The sequence below is a fragment of the Scomber japonicus genome, chromosome 1 (assembly GCF_027409825.1).
Source record: "Scomber japonicus isolate fScoJap1 chromosome 1, fScoJap1.pri, whole genome shotgun sequence".
Taxonomy (NCBI): Eukaryota; Metazoa; Chordata; class Actinopteri; order Scombriformes; family Scombridae; genus Scomber; species Scomber japonicus.
This window is the reverse complement of record NC_070578.1, coordinates 34,938,806-34,950,827: the sequence shown is the minus strand read 5'-3', so window position 1 is coordinate 34,950,827 and position 12,022 is coordinate 34,938,806. Positions and strand designations below refer to the sequence as shown.

General features: G+C 37.8%; 1 protein-coding gene across 1 annotated transcript in view; it reads right to left on the bottom strand.

Moving 5' to 3' along the window:
- Positions 1–10,155, bottom strand: part of gch1 (GTP cyclohydrolase 1) — a 28,421-nt gene extending 18,266 nt beyond the window's left edge. The window contains exon 1 of the mRNA XM_053315218.1: positions 9,598–10,155. Coding sequence (XP_053171193.1) covers positions 9,598–9,907 — 310 coding nt within the window. The 5' untranslated portion in view covers positions 9,908–10,155. The remainder of the gene's footprint in view (positions 1–9,597) is intronic.
- Between the last annotated feature and the right edge of the window lie 1,867 nt (positions 10,156–12,022).

Sequence of the window (12,022 nt, the reverse complement as noted above, 5' to 3'; positions counted from 1 at the left end):
TACAGCTTTTTCTCTGGAGATGAGACATTTTGTGACATTTTAAGGAGAAACCAGAGAGAGAGAAAGAGAGAGAGAGAGAAGTATGATTTGTTTTTTTTACTGAGATCTACAATATTCACTTTCAGTCTATTTACTGTCATAAATCTTTCCGTTGATTGTTCTGATAGTTGCGGCTCCTGGCTGGCGTGCAGATGGACATACTGGTGATAACATGTTGGCAGCCAGTAAATGTTAATAACCATCTTCTCTGTCGTAGCTGCAGCACATTTTCACATTTAAGAAAGACAGAGTGCTTCATTTATCCTCAAAGGGAAATATCAGCTACCACAAAAGTGACAACAAAAACACATATATCTTAAAAAAACACCAAAAAGTACTATATTAAAGAAAATAAGTGGGATAGAAATACAATAAAAACAGAATTTTACACTTAATGCTTGATATTGTTATTAGTGTGCAGATTAAATGAGTCTCCTCTCTCAGCACGGGGGGTAGATGCTCTTGCGGTAGGCATGAATGACTTCCTGTAACGGTCCTCATTACAGACGAGCTGAAGGAGACACTCTGCTGTCCGTCCAGATGGTTGTGTAAAGGGGGGTTTGTTGTATTGTCCTATATGTCCTTTATAGATATGCAACGTCTCACTGCAGGACCTGAAGGATCTGTCCTTTTCTTTAGATCTTTTTTCTTCAGTTAAACAAGTTGTAGGCCTCCTCCACCTCCACCTCTTCTCCCAGGATAGAAATAGTGTTTAGCGTAGTCCTGCTTCTCCTAAAATCCACAACTATGTCCTTTATCTTCGTTAATCTGCTTTAAACTGATATAATTATGTAGCTAATGTGTTTTTAGCCTGGTTGTTTGTGTAATTAAATGTTAAAATTGCAACAAGACTAAGAGTTTACAGCCATATTAAAGGCTCTGTCAGCTTGTACTTAATGCTATCATGTTTGGAGACATCCTTTTTTTGGACAAAATCTTAGCTTAGCGTGTTAGCATGCCAACATTTTCTTAATAGACTGAAGCTGATGGGTCTGATGGGTTAAAGGATAAGGAAACAACTTTCTATTTTTTTCTCATTATTACCAAATCTCATGTTTGGAGCCAAACCAACAATAAACTCATCCTACTAACAAGTATCATGTGTGCATCCACAGTCTGTGCCATAGACCTCCACTCTTGTCTTAAACTATCAAAACACGTCAATGATTCACTCCACCACACTGGTTGACGTCTTCCTTCACTCTGAACAGCATAATTACTTTAGTTTGTTTAGAAATGGCTCCAAAGCATCAAATTTTCAGTCTCCAGGAAGTCACAGCACACAGAAATGTACAATGTCTGGTTCAGAGTCTGATCAATACGACGATAGTTTATTATAGAGAGGAAGAGCGGTGGCTTCTTCCTGAAGCTGAAACACTGTCCAGAGAGGGAAAACATGATGGTTGTTATTCATCTTTGGAGATATTTCTAAACAAACTGACGCCACCAAACTCTTTATAATGAAGGAACATGTCACCTAGTGTAGTGGTGTGGCTCATTGATGTGTTGTTAATAGTTTGGAGGTCTACGGCTTAGAGTAATAAGATATATCAGACTTTGGATAAACACATAATACTTGTTAGTAAGATGAGTTTATTGTTGTTTTGGCTCAATAAGTAAAATATAGAAAATCGCAGCCTTGTCCTTTAACAGAGTTTATTGAATATGACTTTGAACACACACACACACGAGCAAACCTCCAAGAAGTCAGAGAGTTTTAGGATAAGAAAATCTTCTTGCATGAGGTCCAATGTCTGGGAACCAGGAGCGCCTGGACGAAATTTCACAGCAATCCATGAAAGTTAAGACGTTTCAGTCTAGATCAAAGTCCCTTCCTTCAGGTGTGATATATGCATGGCTAAAAATTGGGATTGAATCTTGTGGCACACCTCGTCTCTTCAAAGGGCGGTTAACGATCACCTGCATTAGAGCTGACGTTTCAGGGACCACAGTGACTTTTCTGATACAGTAACTGGAGGTTTAATATAGCAGCTTAAAGAATCCCATCTATCTAAAAGTCAATTTGTTGGATCTACACAACAACCTGCTCCTGGACACACTTTAATACACTTATTGACCCACAACAAAGTAAAAAAAACTGACCCTGGATGAAGCTTGCCTTCAGGTTGACACTGTAATAAAGTGGTAATCCTGTTTTGAGAGTTTTCTAATCAAGAACAAAGTTAAAGTGGAAACGTGATTCTGTAGCTGTTGGTAACTCTGAATTAAAGCGATGGTTCGGCGTAATTTCGACCTAGCGTCGAATGCACCATGAGGTCTATCTAATATAAAATAGTGGAGTTAGAGCCATCGGCCGAATGTCTTAGTACAGGTGCTAACGGGACCACTAGTGTATCTGGTAAATGACCTCACTAATAATGCCTGGATTGTTATCAAACTTCTACAGTAGTACTAATAGGGTCTTTACTCATAAATCGATGCATTGGAAAGTTTGTAAGTACACCAGGAGTTTATTAAAATAAACACTTACCTCATGGCTTTTACTCTGCTGCTAATGCTAAAGCTGTAAACATTGTTAAAATATCGTGGTATCACTGAAATACTGTGTGGTCTCGCGAGACACCCGCACAGCACATCTAAAGATCTGTGCGTGATATTTCCACGATGTTTACAGCATTAGCATTAGCCGCAGAGTAAAAGCCATCAGGAAAGAAACCTTTCTCTTCACTTTTAATCAGCTCTTCTATCAGTTACTATTGCACTTCTTTTAACTTGACTTTGTACTATTTTTATTGTTATTTTACTCGATTATATTCCATCTTATAGTATATTAATGTTTTTATTTATTTTCTCTTTCTTCTCTGTTCTTTTTTTAAACATTGCTTTTTGCTCCTTTTAATGTGAAGCACTAGGTATATGTAATTTCTTTTCATTGTAAAGCACTTTGAGCTCCATTTATTGCATGGAAGGTGCTATATAAATAAAGTTATTATTATTATTATTCCTTTCCTTAAAGATAGATTCAGGTAAAGTGGAGGTTTTCAAAAGTTGGTTCCTGTTATACATCTTAACGGGTCACTTTCTATAATCTTGTATTGCATGTTATTGGTTTATTTAATAGGGACAAATACAATACACACAGTTATCTGCAAGCATCACAGTGTTTATAGCAGATGCCAATTTACAACAACACCCGTCCTTAGAAGGGCTTTAGTGAAAGAAAAAGCTCCCATTGTATTCATCTGTTTATATCGTGCTTGTATTTAGTGGTGTAATCATGTTTAAGCTTCTCTCTTGGCCGAATCTCTCTCGAAAATAAGATTTCCTAACATAATCTAAGTGAGTCTTTTTATCTGGTTAAATAAAGGAAAAGAAAAAGAAGGAAAGACGTTCATTTATAGAGGAGGCTTGTCGGGTCGTCTGACTGCTCGTGTTTGTTATCTCGTTGTCTTGTTGACTTTGAAGAACATCATTATTAGTATTGTTGTTGTGAAGCCTAATTATCTTTAAGGATCGGCTTGAAGTGCGCAACATCTCTGAGACTCTTTCTCATTACAGCATCTTTCACCGGCAATTACAGTGATACACGCATCTCACTCACACACACACACACACACACACACACACACATCCTGAAGGAAAATATAGTTAAGTCAACCGTAACTAAATAAAGGGCAGCTGGTGAGGATTGTCGGTTCGGACGCCCTGGGTGACATAAAGGAGCCAACTATCAGGTAATGACAGTGTTACTCATCATTGTCAATTACATTCATTAGTACTGAGTGTGTGTGTGTGTGTGTGTGTGTGTGTGTGTGTGTGTGTGTGTGTGTGTGTGTGTGTGTGTCACAGAGTGAAGAGGCAACATGTCGGCAGGTTCTGAATGAAACAGGAAATGTTGTCGTGAATGACTAAATAAACAAAGTTCATTCATCGTTCAGACACACACACACACATACACACACACACACACACACACACACACACACAAACACACACACACACATCCTATACTTAGTCCTAACCCTGGGCATGTATGAGTCACCGCTGCACATCTCTGCCTTGACATGCACACAGAAACATACAATTTGTATTTCGAGCAGAATTTATAACCGGTTGTTTGTTTCTCAGTTTCACGTCTCAGATTACTAAAAAAAAAATGTCCCGACTCGCTGTTGGAGAAAGAAAACTAACAGCGTCCTCCTGTGGCAAAGTTCATTGGTGGGTTATAGCTACCAATGAGAACATTTAGTTAGCCAATCTTTATTTATATGGCGCCAAATCCAGGCGGGGAGTTCTGGTCCTCTGAAATGAGGGCAACGCAGAAGTAACTTAGAACTGCATTCTATCAAAAGGCCACCAGGGGGCAACCGTCTCTATACAAGTCAATGGAGAATTCACCAACTTCTCACTTGATTTCTAACCTCAGTAAACGTTTTCAAAATGTGTTTATGGTCTCAATCGCTAGTTTAAAGCCTTCTTCAATGCAGTATGATGTTCATTTGGGACATTTTGGCCTCCCTGATTTTATATTTGATGATAAAGCAGGGTATGCATTAGAGCGTGGCTACGTCCTGATTGACAGGTTGATTGACCAATGTCCTCGAGATCCAGCCCTCGCAACCATAGCAACCTCTCCCACTCCGCCCATGGCTCCGCCTCATGCCCGTATAAGTAGAATCCGTGTTTTTATTTTTCCCAGCATGCACCTGAAATTTTCAAGATGACGCTGCCTAGATTCGAAACTATTGGCTTCCGAGCAGCAGTCCACAAACCAATGGGTGACGTCACGGATGTTACGTCCATTTCTTTTATACAGTCTATGATAAAATCACAACACACGTGTATTGTCCCGTTGAGCTCATGTGTGAATAAAGTGAGTAAGCTACAAATGCTCGCTGCCGTAAGTGCAACAAAATCTGATGAATAAGGAGACGGTATGAACTATTTATCAAACGGTTGTTGAACAAACAGAACATAAACTTAAATACACACAGAAGAAACACAAATAGTCAATACCTCGATATTGATATTTCATCAATATCTTAGCGTATTCACAGAATGAGATTTTTGATAAATATTCATCAGTAATTTTGATGTAATGAATAAATAGGGGAAATCATTAATCATAGAACAGCTAGAAGAATCTGCTAAATTACATCATTTTACTGTGATGCCGCTTTTAAAAGCAGGAAAAGACACTTGGGACATATCACAGGGTTGGGAAAGTTACTTAAGTTTGGAAATATAATAGGTTACAGTTGACTAGTTACTTTATTTAAAATGTAATAAGTAATGTAAGTATTTCAATTACTTTGTCAACGTAATGTAACTGATTACATTTGATTACTTTTCTAATTTTCTAACAAATGTTTTCAGCTGTTAGGGTAAATGTTCCCTCCATCTGTCCTCCCTTCCTTCCTTCCTTCCTTCCTTCCTTCCTTCCTTCCTTCCTTCCTTCCTCCTTAGATCTAAGTCCAGCTGTTAGGGTAAATGTTCCTATTAAGCATCAAAATCTATGCCCAGCTGTGTTTCATGGATACTGACATGATTTATAAGAGAGATCATTTCTTATAAAGCAACATTTATCTCTCATTGTAAAATGTACTCATTAGTTCATGTAGATTTTGGAATATAAAATAAAGATATTTGATGAATAAAGTGAGTTTAATTGGTACTGTGACTCCATTTAAACCCATGTGTGCTCCAAATAAGCCCACATCATGATTTATTTACTAAATATAATAAAAAATATTGACATCAAAGAATTAAAAACAGCAATATATGTATTCAGTAACATGTTTAATATTAAAAAATGAGGAAAAAACCCTCTTGAGCAAAATCTTAAAGGTCTGATTTCAGATATTACCTCCTTTGTAATCAGCTGTTGTGATTTAAATGGTTGAATCTCGTCTATATTTATTCACATGAGTCTCACGTCGTCTCTGAAGTTTCATTATTGCGGAGATGTTGGTGGAGTTATATCAGGCTACCATTGTTCCTGCAGTCAACATCATTTTTTTTGACAATCTCAAATTTGCCTTGAAGGACTTTAAAGATTTACCGTCTGTACATCATATCGTAGTAGCTCTTTTTATTATTTCAGCTGACAACACTCTGATGGGTTCAGTCATCAGAATAAACGACGAGAAACGACTTTAAATGTCCTCCAGTGTGGGAGAGAAGTCAACGTTGAATCTCAGCAGCACTGCAGTAGAAACAAGAGAACAGCACGAAGAGCAGGAGGAAGAGCAGGAGGTTCAGTTTTGCAGACGTTAACGGACAAATTAAGGAATTTATATAATCTTGGAACAATTTAGCTAAAGACTTTTATTTTTGTGACTGCTTTTTTTATTAAATCACAATTTCAGGGTTAATATCTTTATTCTCCTGTTTTATGTCTTGTCTTATTCTATTTTAGCTTCATTTTATTTCCAATTTAAACACTTTTAATTGCATTATATATATGTCTTTTTATTTTGTCACATGTTGCTTTTATATTGTGTCTTGATGCGTTTCATGTTTTATATAAAGCATAAAATTCTTGTCACATGCATGTTGGTGCAAAGGCAACAAGTAAATGTCTCAAAATCAACAGGAGAGGAAACGGTCTCATGTTACTGAGCCAGGGTCCTCACAATGCTGCCCCCTGATTGGCTGAAAGGAGCAACCCCCTTCATCTATAATGAGTTAAACCTGCTGATTGAAACACTGGTGATGTGATGGACGCAGCCAATCAGAGCAAAGACCAGCTGTGTGATGCATTTACAGGAGTCAGATTCATCTTGCTTGGGATCAATAAAGTTAAATTACTTCATTTTATCTGACATATTATTTTAATAGTTTTTAAATTATTTATATTATTCTGGTAATTAAACATTAATTTAATCGTCATAAGCATAAAACATTCAGAGTTTAGATAGTTGATAAGAGAAGAAAAGCTATTTGAACACACCAACTTGCATCATTTATCACTATTTGCTGATACTTGATAGATCAAATGATTAATCCAATAACTACTCTGCAGACTTCTCAATAATTTAGGGCTGTAATTAAAGATAAATACAATACTGAATACATCAATTAGTTCATAAAGTGTCAGAAAATGGTGAAACATGTAGAATGACGTTTCCAAAAGCCCAAGAAATGTCTTTGAATGTCTTGTTTTGTCCAACAGCCCACAAACCAAAGATTCAATATTCAGTTTATTGTAATAAATAACTAATAAAACTAGAAAATATTCATATTTAAGAAGCTATAATCAGAGAATTTGGGTTTCTTTTCTCATCAAATGACTCCAAAATGATGAATCTACTATCAAAACTAGTTGGTGACTGATTGAATAGCCGGCAACTAATCGATCTTTACAATAATTCAAATAATTATTCCTAATTCTGACATTTATTTTTATTAATTAAAGGTTAAAGTTGAATTATTAATCAGGAGTAAACTACATGTTTCTGTAACGTTACGAGCTCAGAAGTTCAGTTTAATCTCTGCATAACTTTTCCTCTTCCTACAGTTTGGTTGGTCATGTGCTCGTCAACAAGAGGATTTTAGGCTCATGTTGTGATGAAAGCTGAACTCATGACCTGCACACACACACACACACACACACACACACACACACACACACACACACACACACACACACACACACACACATGCACGTGAACACACTTCCCCTCAAACTGCTGTAAATCTTTACAAACACCCGGCTCTTTGCTCCAAGCTGCAGCCTCAACATACATGTGTGGGTTGTTTTTTTGCTTTTTTTTTTTTTTTTTTTTTTTCTCTGCTTTCCAACAAAGTCAAAGGGGAGGCTCCTGTGACAGCCAATCAGCAGAGAGACACAGCACCACCGCCACCACCACCGCTGCCTAAAGAGCAACACACACACACACACACGTACACCATCATTATCTTCCACCTCTGTCCATCCTCTACTGCTGCTCAGAGATGTGAGGACCTTCATATGGAGGCTGATGTTCATGTCACAGGAGCTTTAGTGTTTCCCCCTAAAGATCAAACATGAATCCCCTCTCTCTCTCTCTCTCTCTCTCTCTCTCTCTGGGTCCACTCACATTTCTCTCCTCTATCCTCTCTCTCTCTGTCTCCCACTTGGCTGCATTCCTTCCTTTTGCGTTACAGCTTCATAACATGCAAAAAAACAACCCCCACTGCAGCCAAACTACCTCCAGATGGGCTTCTACAGGAGGCAGACACACAGAGAGAGAAGAAGAAGCAGAAGAAGAAGAAGAAGAAGAAGAAGAAGAAGAAGAAGAAGAAGAAGAAGAAGAAGGGGCAGATCCCCGGCTCCATCCACTCCAACGCGTCGTAGCGTGGAGAAGCTGACACATGTGGACCTGACACTGCGTAGCAACCCGTCTCCAGGTGCTCCCAACACCCACCCACGCCATCACATGTCAAACATGTCACTGTGTGTGTGTGTGTGTGTGTGTGTGTGTGTGTGTGCGTGTGTGTGACTCTACAAAATCTGCAAGTCCTCTCTGGGAGTGACGTGGGAGCACGAGACCGGAGAGTTTGGCGTTAAGTTGAAGTTAAGCTGTGGAGTCTAACACGGCTTTTAACAATCTATTTTATTAGTCTAATCATGAATATGCCCACGAGGTTGTGTGTATTTAAAACACCTTTACCGCAGGTTTGACAGAAATAAGGCAGCAGGTTAAGCTCATAAAATGAACGCAGCACGTGACACACCACATTTTTCACTTTGATGAATGTTGAACTCTTTTCTCACTCTCATTTTATCATGAAAACATCTATTAGGTGACGTCTTTAAAATGTTAAATTTCGTCTGATGAACAGTCAATAATCCAGAGACATTCAGTTTACGATCATATGTGACACACACAAGCTTTCAATCATCACATTTGACAAGCTGCAACAAGCAGATGTTGACAAACTTGCTCAATATATAAACAAAGTAGCTGCCAATTAATTAACTTGTTTCAGTTCTACTTTTTTTTAACCCCTTCAACACTGCCAGCTCCATCTACAGCTCAATGATTAATGATTATTTTAAATAAAGTCCCATAAAAATAAAATATAAAAAATACACAGAGTATCTAGAGGTAAGGATAATATTCAAATAATTAATTATAAGCATGATACACCTTTTAGTAAAGCATATAAACAAGTTAATACAGACTAGATGATGCAACATTACACAAGCAGTGAGTTATTTATTAGGAACACTTGTGCAATCTAATGCAATAAAACAGCTTATAACTCTCCTTTATGTTTATTATAGAGCTGTATGGGTGGTGGTGGTGGTGGTGTCCTACTGGAGTGTATTAAACTGAAAAGTGTTGCTAATATTTTGTCCACCCTATTAACACATACACACATAATCATCCTCACCTAATAAAACCAGTGTAAAGCTCAGTTAAAAGTCTAAATTTTGAAGTGCATCAACTCTTTTCTGCACAGTGGGGTCTTTTTTGGGAGGTGTTTACTCTCCCTCTCTCTCTCTGTCTCGCGCGCTCAGACTTGCCACCTGTTGCCCGCAGCGTGCAGGACAAATCCCAAGCGCCTCTGAGCGGCTTTGTGGATTTAAAAAAAAGAAAAACTCCTCACCGATAATTTTCTCCTGGTAGCCCTTGGTGAAGAACTGCATGGCTGTGGCGGCTCTCCAGGGGGTTTTGAGAAGCCCCTGCCTCTGCGGATCCTCCCCAAGCCCCCGCAGGATGGTGGTGTAAGCTGCAGCCAGGGACGGGAGGCTCATCTCATTGTCCTCCACACTCCTGGTCCGCTCCTCCTTCCAGCTCTCCATCACAGACGCCGGGGTCCGATGCGAGCCGGAGTGTCCATTGAGCACCGAGCTGCTGCTGTCACCAGACTCTTTCTTTTCATTTGAAGTGTACTGTGTCTGTTTGGAGTGCTCCATCACTACTTTTCTTTTCTTTTCTTTACCTTTAGTTTTGCTCTGCTGTGCACTTGTTGGATCGGGTTTGCAGCACCACAGTTTTCTGGTTTAAAGTGAAGTGGTCTCTCTCCTCTCGCAGCCTCAGCATCCCCAGGCTTTATAACAGCAGGATAATCCAGGGAGAGATCCGATTGGCTGGCTTGGCACCGAGGGGGCGGGACCACACGTGCCCCCTCTCTTTTGACTCCCACATGGACCCAGAAAGATGCAAATCTGAAGGAGACCCTTGTTTTCCATTGCAAGACCAGATTTAATACAGTCTGCAAGTAAAAAAAACGCTTTTTAAGATCTTTATTATTAATGTTGCGTTCAAGGAAATGGTTTAAATGTGTATTGTTGTGTCTGTTTGATCCAATCTCCTTTTTTAAAATACTTTAAACTACTTAAAAAATACAATTAATTATTCATTTTTAGATTTGACATTACATATAGAGAGTAAACATCCATTTCTTAAGATCTTTATAATTAGTGTTGCGTTTAAAGACTGTTTAAATGTGTGTAAATGTGCAAATCTCCCCTTTTTTAAACTTTAATTGTATTTTTAATCTATTTTTTTATATGCGGACATTACATATCCAACAAAAATACAGACATGGGCCTAAATCATGACTTCACAAACTAATATAACAATCTGCGTAGTAGACATTAAATATACAACAACAGCTAGTTTGTTAAGATCTGTATTTTATGCTGAAAACTTAGTTTAGTTTAGTTCTAGTTCTTCTTTTATTTTTCACTCTTTCTCTCTTTCTGTACTTTGTTTTTATTTTTTATTATTACTGGGTTTTTAATTGCATGTTTTTATGTTTCCAATTCTTACTGTCAAATGTTTTGTTTTTATGTAAAGCAGTTAACTGAAATAAAAATAAAGAGTTTTGTAAATAAAAACTACAATGAACAATGCAAAACTAACTAAAACTAAATTGAAATGCAAATGAAATCAGCTTACTTTTAGTTTTTCTTTTCTTTTCATTTCTTTGCATCAAACACTGATGCTTCACTATTAATAATCTAATGATGTCATATATAATAATATATCACTACTTTTACTGTAATACTGCATACTACATCACTCATAATACTGCAGTACTTTTACTGTAATACTGCATACTACATCACTCATAATACTGCAGTACCTTTACTGTAATACTGCATACTACATCACTCATAATACTGCAGTACTTTTACTGTAATACTGCATACTACATCACTCATAATACTGCAGTACTTTCACTGTAATACTGCATACTACATCACTCATAATACTGCAGTACTTTTACTGTAATACTGCATACTACATCACTCATAATACTGCAGTACTTTTACTGTAATACTGCATACTACATCACTCATAATACTGCAGTACTTTTACTGTAATACTGCATACTACATCACTCATAATACTGCAGTACTTTTACTGTAATACTGCATACTACATCACTCATAATACTGCAGTACTTTTACTGTAATACTGCATACTACATCAAGCTTACAAAGGAAAAATTAAGTATTCTCTTAAGAACCTGTTAGAGAACTTATTCAGGTCTGTCTGAAACAGCCAGGAGCTTAAATATACATTAAAACCAGTTTCTCATAGTGTAATCATTCCTCCTGTTGATACTGATAATATATGATCCATTTATAATAAACATTCAGTGGAAGTGATACAGGACTAGATCCACAGTCTGTGCAAAGAAATGCATTTAAAAGTTGATCTGAAGCTAATATGAAGCTTCAACGTCCAAATGAGTCAAATCTTCATCTTCTATGTTTCAGCGTTACAGTGTTTTTAGTAGCAAAGAAGTGAGGGAAGAAGGAAGGAAGGAAGGAAGGAAGGAAGGAAGGAAGAAGGAAGGAAAGGAGGGAGGGAGGGAGGAAGGAAGGAAGGTAGGAGGGAGGGAGGAAAGAAGGACAGAAGGAAGGGAGGAAAGGAAGGAAGAAAGGAAAGAAGGACAGAAGGAAGGGAGGGAGGAAAGAAGGACAGAAGGAAGGAAGGAAGGAAGGAAGAGTCAAAACAGACAGGGTCAATTTGACCCAGGAGGACGACAGGAAGGTTAAAAGTTAATCTGAAGTTAA